Source organism: Alosa pseudoharengus, unplaced genomic scaffold (assembly GCF_046254945.1).
Source record: "Alosa pseudoharengus isolate Yale_2024_CS ecotype anadromous, Long Island Sound unplaced genomic scaffold, YU_APseudo_1.1 YU_APseudo_1.1_scf_9, whole genome shotgun sequence".
NCBI lineage: Eukaryota > Metazoa > Chordata > Actinopteri > Clupeiformes > Clupeidae > Alosa > Alosa pseudoharengus.
Genome location: NW_027468881.1, coordinates 13,957,335 through 13,972,415, shown reverse-complemented (window position 1 = coordinate 13,972,415; position 15,081 = coordinate 13,957,335). Strand labels below are relative to the sequence as shown.

The following is a 15,081-nucleotide window of genomic DNA, read 5'->3' as shown; positions in this document are numbered from 1 at the left end:
GTGGTTTCGGTGCGATGGAGAGAAAAAGCAAGGGAGAGGGAGGGTGAAATAAAAATCCTATCTAGTGGAGGCGAGAGCTGTGAAAGCAGCAGCGGCTCCCGACTGGCGCTCTCTGGCAGTTCCTAAGAGGTGAGAGCGTTGCAGAGGATACGATGGCAGTGGAGCGGCCACTTGGATCACCCATCAACCTTCGCTCATCCGCCCCCAACCCCCGGTCTCCCTCGCTCCCCTGGGCCTTGCGATTCGAAAGCTGATATGGGGTGGGTGGGCTGGGCAGCACGATGACTGAGAGTGTTGCTGGATCAACCTTGCAGCAGATGTCTGATCACGGTGCTGTTCGGAGGGGGGACAAATGTCCGATCGAATTGACAAAGAGGCTATCAGCACGCCAGCGCTTGGGCCCCGGAGACGCACCAACCAACGCGCCGGGGCCACTGCTCGGGCACTAATTAAAACGGCTAGAGAGGACCAGAGGCGCTGCGGGTAGGATGGCAGCTGTCCGCAGCTGACACGACGGCGAGCTTGTTTGGGTAAATGGCCGGCTTGTTTATGGAAACACTGAGAATGTCATTAGTGGAGTTAATGCGGTTACAAGCACAGCAGTGGCAACATGGAGGACATCTTAACATTTATATTTTGTTGTCTAGTTTTGAAGTATTTTTCTATGTTTTTATTCAGCCAACATTTTCTTTTTTTTTTAAATCAATTCAACAGATGTAAAAATCCTGTTTTGCAAACATGCATTTTTTGTGTGCGTTGTGCTTTGTTTTTTCCCTACTGTATTTATTCCTCTGTCATTGTAACGTTACTTTGGGTACAAAGCCTAGAGCTTGTACAAGTTGATCTATTGGATTAGCACAGCAGACCCCCAGTGAAAGTCTCTGTAGCAGTGCAGTCTGCCCACGCTGGCAAATTCGCTTACAGCAGGCAAAACACGAGTGCTGATTCTCTTGCCGGTGCATCTTTGACCTGTGAAAGCAGAGCCCATTCAGTCTCTCCCCACCGAGAGCTCTCCGCACAGTGGGGATCTGCTGTCTATTTAACATCCTTTCACTGGCTGCCTCACCAGCCAAGGCCATTGTGGCGTACAGTCATCTCACCCCACTCGCTCCATCTCTCTCTCTCTCTCTCTCTCTCTCTCTCTCTCTCTCTCTCTCTCTCTCTCCTACCCTCACCCTCTGTTTCTTTCTCTTTCTCTCTCTCTCAAAAAGCCACAGAAGTGGGTATCTGCGTGGCTGCCATTCACCATGTTCGGCTCAGCTTTTCATTTGTTGACCTTGGAACAAGGTTACAGTAACAGCAGTCAGTGCCCGGAGACTTGTGCTGCCATTGCCATTTTCATAGTCTGATGGCAGCGGAACACATCTGTGATATATTTACTGTCAATAGACACCAGTTGACAGCGGAAGTGCTGAAGGGCCTTTTTGTCTCCCTCTAAAGAGATGAGATATTAACCTTCAGTTTACAGACTTGCTCCACATGTAATAGTCTTTTCACCACATGGAGCTTCTCAAACTACTGTTTTGTAATTTTAATCTTGCACATATTTGCATTTAGTTTCTCAGCACTGTGTTCACAGAGCATTAATGTAATCTAACCCAATTTTAATCTTATTATATTAAATATTTTTTTAAATATTTAAAAATTGTGGATGCTAAACAAAGATACATTAATATCCATTCATATTTTGATTGAAATTAAAATGTAATATAATAGAAAATTGGAAAATGAAAACAGAGGATTCATGTAACAATTTGGATTCATTGCACCCTCTGATGTGATGCCCAGTGCCCCCTATTGGTAAGGTGGCCTAATAAAAAGCACAACACGTACACTTATATAATACCATAATTTATGTATGCATTTTAATAATTTAAGCAGGATGAAAATCAGATGTAATATACTCTGGAAAACTGTCTCTGAGCTCTTTCACATTGACCTTGCATTTTCTTTTCATATGGAATGCTTCCATCGCTTATATAGAATAGATGTGCAGAACAGAATTCATCTATGCGTTATTAGAATTATGTACCACCTTATATATATGGAGTTTGGTTCCAAAACACTATATCCACCATTTTAATGAATTTTCATGAATATTTTTATTTTAAATTTTTTTACGTTTTCAAAGTAATTTTAGTAGAACTGTAATTGGGTATCATTTGATTTATCTTTTCTCAGTCAAAAGACACAACTGCAATTTGAGTGATATTACAGTAGATGAAATACACAATTAAATAGCCTGACTTTTTAATGTTTTAAAAAAGAGAGATATAGCGTTTTGGAACCAAACTCTTCATATATATGACACCCAACATTAAAAATACAGGCGAGCTTCAAGGCATCATCTATTATTAGCTAAACACCAAATCATTAAACTGCAGTCGAAAGGCAAGCTATTTTTTTTTTTTTTGCTCTTAGCTGTCTACTCCTGAAGCTAAAATCACCAGCAATCATCTCCCCTAAAATGGCCCCAGTGTGTTTGTCGGCTGGAAAGGGAACGCCCCGGCCTGGCTCAGCTAATTGATGTTTACAGCTTCATATCAGCTCACTCACACCCAGTGACCACATGACCCCTTATGCCCTAAATGCCCTCAACATACATTCTCTTTCACATCCCTAAAACCAAATCAGAAGGGGGGGGGGGGGGGTAAATATTGCCGTCTTACACAACTACAGTTGCAGAGTTTGCTCAAACCTCAGGTTTGTTAGTTCATTACTTGTTACTTGTGGTCTGTCTCACTCCTTCCGTTCAGTCACACACAACCCCACCCCCCCCGCCTTTGCAGACTTCCCTGGTCTCTCGTACTCTTCTGCCATTGCCAGTTGCAGTCTTAACCGTTTGGCTCCCTGTCAAAGCAGGGGCCTTTTGTGGCTTCCTCGCAAATCTGCCAGGAAAAACAGAAACCATCTGTTCAAGCCTGGGCCTGAGAGCGGATGAGTATGTAAATATGCAAGTTAAACCTTCGCACCCTGTCTTTTACTCTGACAAACGCTCACAAATACATACACGCAGACACGTACACACACACACACACACACACACACACACACACACACACACACACACACACAGAGCAGCCCAAAGAGTCAAGGGTCTGTCTCGTCCTTGGTTTCAAGAAAATATAAGAATGGAGAGAAGGGGAGAAGAGTGGGGAGGGAAAAAAGAAAAGGAAATGCTCAGAGCCGTCAGAAAACATTACACACACGGCGGCGCACCCGCCCCGACACCCACATCTCTGCACATCCGCAGTTTTCTGGAGGCAAGTGGAGGGTGGGGGAGCACAATGCACTAAGTGCAGTGATATGAGGTAAAGCCCATTCCTGGTTGGATAATCCACCCCCCAACCCCCCTAGAAATATCCTGCAGATGGAAAGCTTGCTAAAATGTCTTATAATACCAGGCTTATGTTGTCACAATCTCATGTTCTCGCGAACATAGTGTTCTTAGCAGCTTTAAGGAGGGAGGGGGAGAGGGAAGTAATGCCACCGGCGACCAGAAATTGGATTTATTTACAATTGTGATGGAACTACTCTGATTTAACTTTAACTTGTGGGTGCTGTGAGTAGAAACAAGGGAAGCTCAATTTCACAACTGATCCTAGGAAAAAGCTTAACTGATGGGGTATGAATTTACTCAGTTTTCTGTTGGTAAGAGCAGTTTTCTTTGCAGCGTAAAATGGACACCCATACCATGGACTTATTTGTGTGTCACTCTTAAAACATCAACAGTTGATCAGTTATACAGACCTCAAAACTGATTTCTACAGCAGATATATGTCCTTACTAAATTTGCTCTGTTTTATCTTAATTATACACATGTAAAATGCTGTACTGTACACTCAGCATATTTAATTCCTAAATTCTAATATCATGTAAGTGCCTTAGAATTGTGTTAAAGCAGCATTTTAATTTATCAATGCCTCACCTAAACCTCTCCCACTTCATGCTAAAAGGCAGCTAGTTTGGTTGTCGTTGGGCTACAGTCCACAAGTCTGGAAGGTCACCTGTTTGTTTAATCTGAACAAGCAATTTGTGGCAGATTTTGCTTTAATGTAGTATTTTTTTTAAAACTAAGCAAGTCACCAACATTCACTATTAGTCCGCTAAATGTCAAACGTGAATGTTTTCAGATGTTATGTAGATTGTAGCAAGGTAATGTACAAGAAATCTATGATGTGTGACGTGTATTTCAGTAAATAAAAAGAATAATACAGTTCAACACATCAAAGTGGAGGACATTTTTCTCAATCCCTCACCCCCTACCTCAGTCACTCATGTCAACACAGAAAAGGGAATAACATCAATAAAAAAAAACACCCTTCACATCTCTCATTCGTCATACAGACACTCTTTGATGAGGCGCTGACATTTTGATGTCACTAAAAGTTAGATGTCTCATTGTTGTTGTTTTTTTTATTATTTATTCATACATGTATTTTTCTTCCCCCGTATCATTTTCGGGGTTTTTTAAGACATCACTCTGAGGATGCAGAAGAGATCTGTCCTGACACTCCGACAGCTTGCCCGGGTGATTCACACTGTCAATCTGTCTGTCTCGGTCGCCCCGCTCTCGGCACGAGCTCATCTTCAGTCAGCATGCCGGGGCGGCAGGGCTCGGCGGAGTACGCTTCCTCCTGCTGCTCGCATCCATTATTCCGCAGCCTTCAGCAGGATGCCTCCTCCTTGCACAAGACTAACGACCGCCACAGCCACCGCCGCCTTTGTACGTCTCTGACTTCACGGAGATGGCAGCGAGAGAGGGAGGAGGGAGGGAGGGAGAGGGAGAGAGAGAGAGAGAAGGAAAGGGAGCGAGAAAAAGCTGTACAAAGCCAGGCCAGAAAAACCTTGAATGCCAAAAAGGGTGGGGTGGTGGCGACGCTTGCGGAAAAGAAGAAAGATGGGAAGAGAAAAGAGCAAGAGAGGAGCGCGAGAGAGAGCGAGCGAAAAAGGAGGGTGCGCGGGAAAGGGAATGTGCTGCAGCTTAACACCACCTCTCCACGCTTTCGCTCAAATCATATTGCCTCCCATCTTCCCCTTGCGAGGCTTGAAAGGGGATTTTCTGAAGGTCTCCGACAGTCAGTCATCGCCCGCGGAAATTTGTCATCACCACAGATGATCCCCCTGAAAACATTTCATCTGGCTCCTCATCCGCTCTTGCACTCTTATACACACACGTACACACACACACACACCCAGATTGTACAGCACAGCCAACTCGCATTAGACATGAGATTTGCACTCCCTATGTGTATCTGTGTGTATGTGCGCTCGTCATCTCTCCAGACCTAGACACTTGTTTTGATAGGTTCTGGACTAAATTACTTTTCAATGGTCATGTACTGCAACTCACTCGCTGTGATTGCTTCCTTGCTCTCTCTCTCTCCCATACGTAGCTCAGCCGTGCACTTGAACTTCTTAGAGCTTTTTTTTTATTATTCTTTTTTTATTTTTCACCCTCCCAAGAACGGAGCAGTATCTGCATCCCAATAAAGGAGCACGCCATACTGGCTCCCACGGCCTGCTGGGATTGAGGCTCTGTGGTGACCTTTCCTGTGTGCGGCACACTTATTTAGTTTGGGCAGTTCATGACCGGAGGCCCTCGTGGCTCAGGAGAGAGCGGTCATTAAAACGAGCCAGAGAGGGAAAGAGAGAGAGAGGGAAAGAGAGAGAGAGAGGGGGAAAAGGAGAGCGCCGGTGGAGCCGCGCGGGCCCTGCACTCACCGCCTCTGATCTGCACGGTTCAATTAGATTTCACCCCGGGAAGCTGGCTGTCCCTGGGCAAAGCACCTGCGCCCTGCACGGCCGCCACCACCAACCCCTCCCCTCCCATCCCATCCACCCTCTCTCCCAGCCCTCTCCACCTGGCTCTGGCTGAAAGAGAAAAGAAAAACCCTTCCAACCGTCCTGCTGCTATGATACTGTTCCCCCAACATCACCGCATAAGTGATTAATCTGATCTTGTGCTAAGCATCTCCGAGCACTAACATAGCTCAAAGGAAATTCCTTCTGTTCTTTCATTTAATAAGTGCTACCAGGGGACAGTGTCCTGCTGGCTACCCCATTGTTTTTCTAACTGGCAAAAAAATGGCGGTTGTGTGTTATTCTGAGCAGGAGTGGAAGGTAGCGAAGGGAGCCTTGAAAAATTGGGTGGTATTCCTAGGCGAAGCGACCTCATTTGTTGGCCCTGTTTTTTCTCTTCTCTCTCTCTCGCTCCCTGGGCGGAGTGGTCCAAACCACCCACTGGTAATTGGTGTAATTGTGATAATTGATATTTCATCCATCTCTGGTTGGGTCAGCTGGCACGCTCAAAAGGCCAAAGTGTGCACGGCCACCTTTCATCCCCCCCACCCAACCACACCCCCGACACACACACACATTAAATGACACACTGGAGATGAGTGTGCAGCAGGCTCTGAGTCAGACGCATGTGGAAACTATTCCATAACTCCAGATGTGCTCGAGAGGAAGTCTTCTCGGGTCTTTAGCACTGAGCTGCCAGTGTTTTCCAGCCAATAGGCTCTAAATGGGACTCTCAGTGTTTTCATGGCCACGGGAAAGCACCTCCAAGACCCACAGAGTCGCTCTTTGTAGCATGTCTCTGTGTATTGTGGCACAGCGTGCAAAATAGACTCCTGATAGCCGTTTAGGGGATGTTCATATTTTCGTCATCCAGGGAGGAGGGGTGGTGAGTGCAGAAGCGGATTTAATTGTAATAGCACAAAGCCCTGAATGTTGGGCTTTCTGTGCCAGACAATTGGTCCACTCTCCTCCGACAAGGAATTATCCTGTACCTCTCTACTATGAGGCGCTAGTAAAGAGAAGGGGGGGGGGGGTGAAAAGCCTTTAAGAAAGAAAGGCGTGGGCAGGCGGACAGGCCTGGTGTCGTGTTTACCCGGAGCAAACACAGCAGGGGCCGCGCTCCAGGGCTCCACTTCGCCCGCGGTCCGCCCTGATAAGAGCCGCTCCCTCCGCCTTGCCTACCCTCCCTTGCTTGCTCTCCGCAGCTGGACACCAAAATGGGCCACTTTCTAGCCCAGGGTTTTTACTGGTGGGTTTCATTTGCATTCATTTCATTTACATTTAGCACAAAAAAAAATCCATGGTTTGATTATAATATTTCAGGTTTCATTGAGTTAGCATGTTGCTTCATTAAGTTTAGGGGACAGTGATATTGAAATGTCTAGAAATGTGTTTGCACACTGAAAAAAAATCAATGGGATGTTTGGTCTGTCAGGTTGGTCCCATCTCTCTCTCCCCCTCGTGCCAGACAAATGGCAGGGGGGGAAAAAACCTGTGCGACTGTTAATAAAAGTGTTTTTCTGCTGAGCCGTTAACGTGCAGGGCTGAGCAGCGCTTTAATGACCAATTTATGTCAAGTCGAGCTGCCGAAGCAAAGAGGAAAAGCAATCAATACGCATTAAAGACAGCCCAGCCCCATTCAGCATGAGTTTAACAGACCCTGTCAGGCCTTATGACCGTCCTCCCCATCAAGCAGCTCTATAAAGCCTGAAACATTAAAGAATGCTAAAAGCACCCGCAGTTGACTGGCCACACACTCAATAGCCTGAAATGAATACCGCTGGTCGAGGTGGAATGGGGGGGGTGGAAGTGTTAAATGAATGTTGCCGAAATGGTTATTAAGTGGAATGATGTATGCTTAGGAAGACGGGGCTAAGGGGGGGACCTTGAGCAGTGACAGGATGGAATATAATTCCTGTGCCTGCGCGCCTGTCTCTCCCTGTGCACTCTTGTTGGCGGTGTCAGGGCCATATGTGTTATTTTGCCGCATGTGTCCGTAAAACGTGGCAGTTAATTTGCACAGGCCGCCTTACTCAAGCGCTCTGTGATCCCTGATTGCATATGTGAATGTTTCAGCAGCATATTGATTTCCTGGCTGCCCCCCTCCCCTCCTCCCTTCCTTTTTTCCTCTTTTTTTCCTCCCTTGCACTCTGGATTTATCCACCCCGCTCGCTGGCAAGCACCCCCCTCTCCATCCCTCCGTCCCTTCCTCCCTCCCTGAATGTTTGATTAAAGTTCAATTGACTCCTCCAGCAAAAGGGGGCCAGGAGCCATTTCACTCCCTATTTGTAGCGCCAAAGCTCTCCCCGACATGTTCCTTTGTTCCCATTCAGGCGGCTGCCACCCAGGCAGCCTCTGCTGCACTGATCCTAATACCCCAGCATTCAGCGGGCTGCTCCGCCTAATCCGCTGACAGACACGGCTGCAGCACAACAAGCCGGTCTGCAGGGAAAACCTGGCATGGAGTCAGGCGCAGTGGCTGTGTCCACTCCAGCCCACCTCCCCACACACACACACACACACACACACACACACGACCTCCTCACGCAGACCCATTATCTCACGCTTCAAGCGGAGGAGTGGACTGGGGCTTTAACGCAGCTGAAATTACTGTGCTCATGTGCAGTGTGTGGTCTGCTGGGAGTTTTCATTTGATTTGTTGCTGGTTTGGGGTACGCGGAGTCTGTTTGTCTGAGTCCAAACAAACATAGCGCCTGTCATAGTCAGTTTGTTTGTTAAAGCATATTTTTTTTTTCCCCTCATTCCACCCGGCTGTGATGTGGGTCCGAAGCGAGTACTGTGTCCAGTGTCTGTTTCCAATTCTGTAGCTCTATTCTCATGCTCCAAGAATTTTAGCCTCCAGTAAAACGTCTGTCCGAGATTGAGTGTACCCGTTACAGGACACCCTGTGTATTCACATGTGTCTGCGTCTGTGTCTGTCTGAACAGGGCGAACTGATCACGTTCTACTACTACTGGAAGAAGACGCCCGAGGCGGCCAGCTCACGAGCCCACCGCCGCCACCGAAGACAGCCCGTCTTCCGCCGCATCAAGACCCGGACCGCCTCCACGCCCGTCAACACTCCCTCACGCCCCCCCTCCAGCGAGTTTCGTAAGTGCCATCAGCTGTCTGCATGCTGTCCAAAAAAAACCCTCCCCGTTCCCCAGAAAAGAAAAAAGAGAATGCTGTGAGAAAATAATTTACATTTTTCATGCGGCGCACAAATGTGTGATCCAGATTTTGTGGTGCTGCAGCTGGTGTGTGAACATTCTACTCCCGACTTGGAGTACACTACAGTTACAAGAAGGCCTCAAAAAACAAAAATAGGCAAAAAAACACAATAGGCAGCATGTGCACAGTTAAAGCCACAGCAGGTGACATTTTACACCAGAAAAGCAAAGCAGCCTCTTTGGCATAACCTGTGAAAGTGAAAGTAGATGGCAGGCACTGCCATTGTGGTTTCACAATCCCTGCCCACCACATTTATGTTTCTCTTTTCTGTGAAATCGCTGCTTTTTTGATTGCGCTTTTTAGATAACCGTTGACGCACTACGAATTTGTGTGTGTGTGTGTGTGTGTGTGTGGTTTGGGTGTTTAGGACAGAGCGAGCAGTGACGGGCAGATGTTGATGCCTGAGTTAATCCGTGTTGTGTTGGCGTGTGCTAATGCTAATGCTCATCTGTGTTGTCCTTCCCACAGTGGACCTGAGCTCAGCCAGTGAGGATGACTTTGACAGCGAGGACAGCGAACAGGAGCTGAAGGGCTACGCCTGCCGCCACTGTTTCTCCACCAGTGAGTCACATCACATAACATCCTCTCCTCCACAGCACCTGCTCGTCACATTATACACCCCAGACCTACTCGGAGTTGACAGAATTCAGCTCTCTATTGCCCCCGTCTCATTCTCTTTATGGATCACTTCCATAGTAAATAATAAACATTGGAGCGGTTTCTTGTTAAACCTGTGTTAGACTAATGGTGTATGCTTTCTACTGTGCTTCTGCAGCAGCAGTTTGAATCATTCCGCAGACTTGGCTTGCTTGCCATCGTACATTTTTTAGCACCCGAATCACCATTCACAACCACACCCTGTTACCAAGGCATTATTTATTGAGTTATCACTCCTGTTACACATTTGCTCCAAATGTTTGAAACTGTAGTCAGCCAGCCCACAACATTGCCATGTGCCTCATCCTAGTACTGTGGTATTTTTGAAAAGACATACAATTAGTTTCTCATTTCAAATGGCATATTTCAAAATACATTTTGGAAAACACTGTCACAATCAACAGGTTGAAGCAAATAAACCTGCACTTGTTGATTTCTGAAATGTTGTTCATATGACTTCTAAAGTTCACCCATGACATCTGTCAGAGGTACTTGTCAAGCACACCAACTCGGTTGGCCATCATCCAATCAGGTGCCCTGTGGACGCCCTCGTCCCAGGGCCTCGGAGTCTGTAATAATCGGACCCAGCGGGAGTGTAATGTAGCGCCGCTCGCAGGGGGACGAGCCCCACACCCAGTCACCCTCATGACAGATGGATGTCACAGAGATTGCCCATGATCATTCGATTCGTCGGATGAAGCCCCCAACCTGACATTAGTGCGCCCCACTCTTTGCCTCATTAAACTCTCCTGATAGGTGGTGGTGTGTCTTGGCACCCTGTGCCATCCTCCCATCTGGTATGCCATGAGTGTGTGTATGTGTGTGTGTGCGCGCGCTTGCGTCGTCACATCCCTTTCTGGTGCCACTTCACCAACCGCTGCATTATTTAGCACTGACGCACTCTTACCTTTCGTGTCAGACTACTGTGGCTAGAGGGAGAACATCTCCATGCTCACAATGACAGTCAGTGGTGCCTGTTGTGGTTGTGCTAGCGGTGACTGGGTTGACGGTTACGGCGGCGACGCACCGGAGTGCTAACCATTGACCTGTATCCTCTCACCCTCAGCTTCTAAAGACTGGCACCACGGGGGCCGGGAGAACATCTTACTGTGCACCGACTGCCGGATCCACTTCAAGAAGTACGGCGAGCTACCACCCATCGAAAAGCCCGTGGACCCGCCTCCGTTCATGTTCAAACCCGTCAAAGAGGAAGAGGATGGGCTCAGCGGCAAGCATAGCATGAGGACCCGACGCAACCGAGGCTCGGTAAGTAGCCACCCGCCCACACATATAGCAACACTGCATACAAAACATCAACTAGACTGACCTCACAGCTCATGTCAATATATATTATTAACATTCTGTGGGATGTAGTGGTTTGTGAATGAAATGCTGTAGTGGTAGAGAAGCTGTCCAGCCTTTAAGGGGGAAACATAGTCAAGTAGTGCTGTGTAAGGCAGTGGGGGTGGAGGATGACCGGCTCCGCTTCCTCCTGATTCTCCCAGATGTCGACGCTACGAAGTGGCCGTAAGAAGCAGACAGCCAGCCCCGATGGCAGAGCCTCTCCCACCACCGAGGACCTGCGCTCCAGCGGACGCACCTCACCCAGCGCAGCGAGCACGTCCAGCACAGACAGCAAGACCGACTCCATGAAGAAACCCACCAAGGTACACACACACACACACACACACACACACACACACACACACACACACACACACACAGATTCCGAAATTCAGTTACTGACTTTCTCACACTTCCACGGACACAGTCAGTGAAAATGCTAATCATCAATTAGCTGGAAGTCAGTTCTCAGAAAATCATTTGAAAGTTTTCAGATTGTTTCACACCACTGTTGTACTTAATCTCCTCAGACATGCTTAGTTGCACATTTATTGCACTGCCTGCAAGCTATAGACAAATGTTCTTCTCCCTCTAAGCAGAAAATCAAGGAGGAAGCTCCATCGCCCATGAAGAGTGCCAAACGTCAGCGGGAGAAGGGCGCCTCGGACACAGAGGAGTCGGAGAGGGCGAGCGCCAAGAAGTCGAAGACTCAGGTGAGCCTAAACGCTCAGAATACGTTCACAGCTCACCTGAAATGCACTCTCTTCTCACACACTCTTATTCATGTTTTCACCATCTACAGTTGTTCAGTATTTCGTCATTTGTGTCATTTACAGAAATGATAAATCACACAATGAAAGAGCAATCTGTGTCCCTGATTTAAATCTAAATTACACAGACCTGCCTGTTACAACATGCATGTCTGTGGGTGTAATGTTTGGTTTTGTGGTTTTGCTTGGTGTGGATGAGGAGTTCCTGACCTTAGTGTCCTCTGCCTCTCCTCCAGGAGCTAAGTCGACCGGACTCGCCATCGGAGTTCGAGGGAGAGGGTGAGGGCGAGAGCTCAGACGGACGCAGTGTGAACGACGAGGGCAGCAGTGACCCCAAGGACATCGACCAGGACAACCGCAGCTCCTCGCCCAGCATCCCCAGCCCGCGCGACAACGAGAGCGACTCGGACTCGTCGGCCCAGCAGCACCTGCAGGCCCAGCACCCGCCCGTCATCCAGTGCCAGCCGGGCGCCATGCCCTCCGCCGCCCCCAACCCCCAATCATCCTCCTCCGCCTCCGCCTTGTCATCGTCCTCTTCTTCGTCTTCATCCGCGACAGCGACGGTCACTCCAAACCCCCCGACGTCAGTCGCGCCCCCAGCCTTACCTCCGCAAGTGTCCCCTGCCGGGCCTCCGGTGCCCATGCCCCCTCAGCCCCCCATGCCCCCCACGACGGGCCCACTCTCGCTCATCCAGTCGGCCGGCGCGCCCTCACTCCACCCGCAGCGGCTGCCCTCGCCTCACTCGCCGCTGCCCCAGAGTCTGCCTCAGGCGCCCGCGTCCTCTCAGACTGCCTCTCAGGCGCTGGCGCCACCCTTGCCCCCTCCGCCGCCACCTCACCACGGCCCGCTGCCCCCCATGGCTCACCCCCTGCAGGGCGGGCCGCCTCACCTGCCCCCGCACGGGCACCCAGCACACGGCATGCCCCCCCAGCCCTTCCCGCACTCGCAAGCTCAGGTGCCCCCCTCAGGCTCCCACCCAGGACAGCCTCAACCCTCCGCATTGTCCCAGCGAGAGAGGGAACGGGAACGGGAACGAGAGAGGGACCGAGAACGGGAGAGGGAGAGAGACCGGGATCGGGATCAGCAGCCGCCTTCCCACATGCCCCCGACGTCCCAGCTGTCGTCGCAGGGAGCCCCCCAGCCGCCCCGCGAGCAGCCGCTGCCCCCGGCGTCCATCTCCATGCCCCACATCAAGCCGCCCCCCACCACGCCCATCCCGCAGATGCCCAGCGCACCTTCCTCGCACAAGCACGCGCCGCACCTGGCCGCGCCGCCACCCTTCCCCCAGATGCCCTCAAACCTGCCGCCGCCGCCGGCGCTCAAGCCCCTCAGCTCGCTGTCCACCCACCACCCGCCCTCGGCGCACCCGCCCCCGCTGCAGCTCATGCCCCAGAGCCAGCAGCTGCAGCCGCCGCCCGCCCAGCCCCCCGTTCTCACGCAGTCCCAGAGCCTGCCCGCCTCGACTGGGCACGGGCCTCCGCAACCTCCCCCTCTCCCTCCGTCCGCAGCAGCCGCCGCTGCCGCCTCGCACGGGCTGCCCTCCCAGCCGCCCTTCCCGCCTCACCCCTTCATCCCCGGGGGCTCGGCCGTGCTGCCCCCTTCTTCGGTGGTGCCGCCGCCCTCCTCCGCTGCCTCTATGCCCGGTCTGCCGCCTGTGGCCTCGTCCATCTCCATGCCGTTGCCTGCCTCGGTCAGCGCCAGCTTGCCGGGGCCCTCCTCTGTGGCGATGCCCGCCATTCAGATCAAGGAGGAGCCGCTGGATGAGGCCGAGGAGCCCGAGAGCCCGCCGCCTCCTCAGAGGAGCCCCTCGCCTGAACCCACCATCGTCAACACTCCCAGCCACGCCAGCCAGTCCGCAAGGTGAGACCCACACACACAGAGCACACTATATATTCTAACTATATGGGCTACAATATCCCACACAGTCTGTCTAGAAGGAAAGGCACACACATGAACATATTTAAAGATTTATTGAGAAATAGCTTAGAAAAGGTAAATATTAAAATCTCAGTAAAATATCAAGACATTTGCATACAAATATGTGGTTAATATTTTTGTAAATGGCCCTGGTTGCCCAGGTCTGTGTAGTTCAAGAGCAAAATGAAGCAAAACTGGAGCTCTTTGATGTCCCCTTGCCACACAATCAAGGCTTTCCGTCTTGCAACCCTATCAGTTCACACATAGCAATCAACCCCCCCAAGAAAGGCATCTAAGCAGCTTCATGCTAAGCACAAATGATTTTCTCCTTTAATGTGTTCAGCATCTGTCTCTAGCTGTGCAGGTGGTCATGGTAGGAGAGTGGGGGATTAGCTTTATCTCAAAGCCCCGCCACGGTGTGCACTCAGCGGATGCGGGAGAGATTAATGGCCGCGCCTGCACCACCAAATGACTCCATCACGGCCCCTGTGTCTTGTTAGGTGTGCCGTGGCCGTTGTCTCTTAAGTGCTATCGTCGGCCCAGCGCTGCCAATGCATAGCAATGAGCCCGTTAATGCACCCCGTATCTCATTACGGCCCCTCATTCCCACACATGCAGCAGCACTAACATCGAGTGCCCGCGCTTCAGGTATAATAAGCAAACGTGTCAAAGGTTATTTATTTTATTCATCGGGTAATGGTTTTTTCTTCCACACACAAATTGAAGGTATCTATTTCCGAGGCAGCGGTGTTGTTTTCCTATCCCGGGGCCATGTTGGCTTTTTACAAATTCTGCTTTGGCCTCCTGGGTGCTTTCAGGCAATGTCAGATTTCACAATTTAATGATTGCTTTCACGTTAACCTAAAACTATATAAGCATTTTAGTTAGGTTGCCCAACCTTTAGTAGTTGATACCCCAACCCTCCCCTGTATATATGTCGGGATTTTATTGAACAGCTGTGTGCGTGTGTGTGCGTGAGGAATGGCTTAACTGAGTGTGGCTCTGTTTTTGCAGGTTCTACAAACATTTGGATCGGGGCTACAACACCTGCGCCAGGACCGACTTCTACTTCACTCCGCTGGCCTCGTCCAAGCTGGCGAAGAAACGCGAGGAGGCCCTGGAGAAGGCCAAGAGGGAGGCCGAGCAGAAGGCTCGCGAAGAGAAGGAGAAAGAGCGGGAGCGGGAGAAGGAGCGAGAGAGGGAGCGCGAGCGAGAGAAGGAGGCCGAGAGAGCTGCGGTGAGTCCTCGTCTTTTTCGTTTCTCGTTCTCGTTCTGTTGGGGGGGTGGGGGGGGGAGTGTAAGGAGGGAAAAGGGACACTTAAGTCCAAAGTGAAAGTGCGTGAGCGGGGGATCTTGGTA

General features: G+C 50.1%; 1 protein-coding gene across 1 annotated transcript in view; it reads left to right on the top strand.

Moving 5' to 3' along the window:
* rerea (arginine-glutamic acid dipeptide (RE) repeats a) overlaps positions 1-15,081 on the top strand; it is a gene marked incomplete in the record, with an annotated part of 88,263 nt that overhangs the window by 68,421 nt on the left and 4,761 nt on the right. Inside the window, 7 exon segments of the mRNA XM_076276948.1 lie at positions 8,751-8,913; positions 9,502-9,594; positions 10,757-10,956; positions 11,196-11,357; positions 11,634-11,747; positions 12,041-13,665; positions 14,737-14,959. Coding sequence (XP_076133063.1) covers positions 8,751-8,913; positions 9,502-9,594; positions 10,757-10,956; positions 11,196-11,357; positions 11,634-11,747; positions 12,041-13,665; positions 14,737-14,959 — 2,580 coding nt within the window.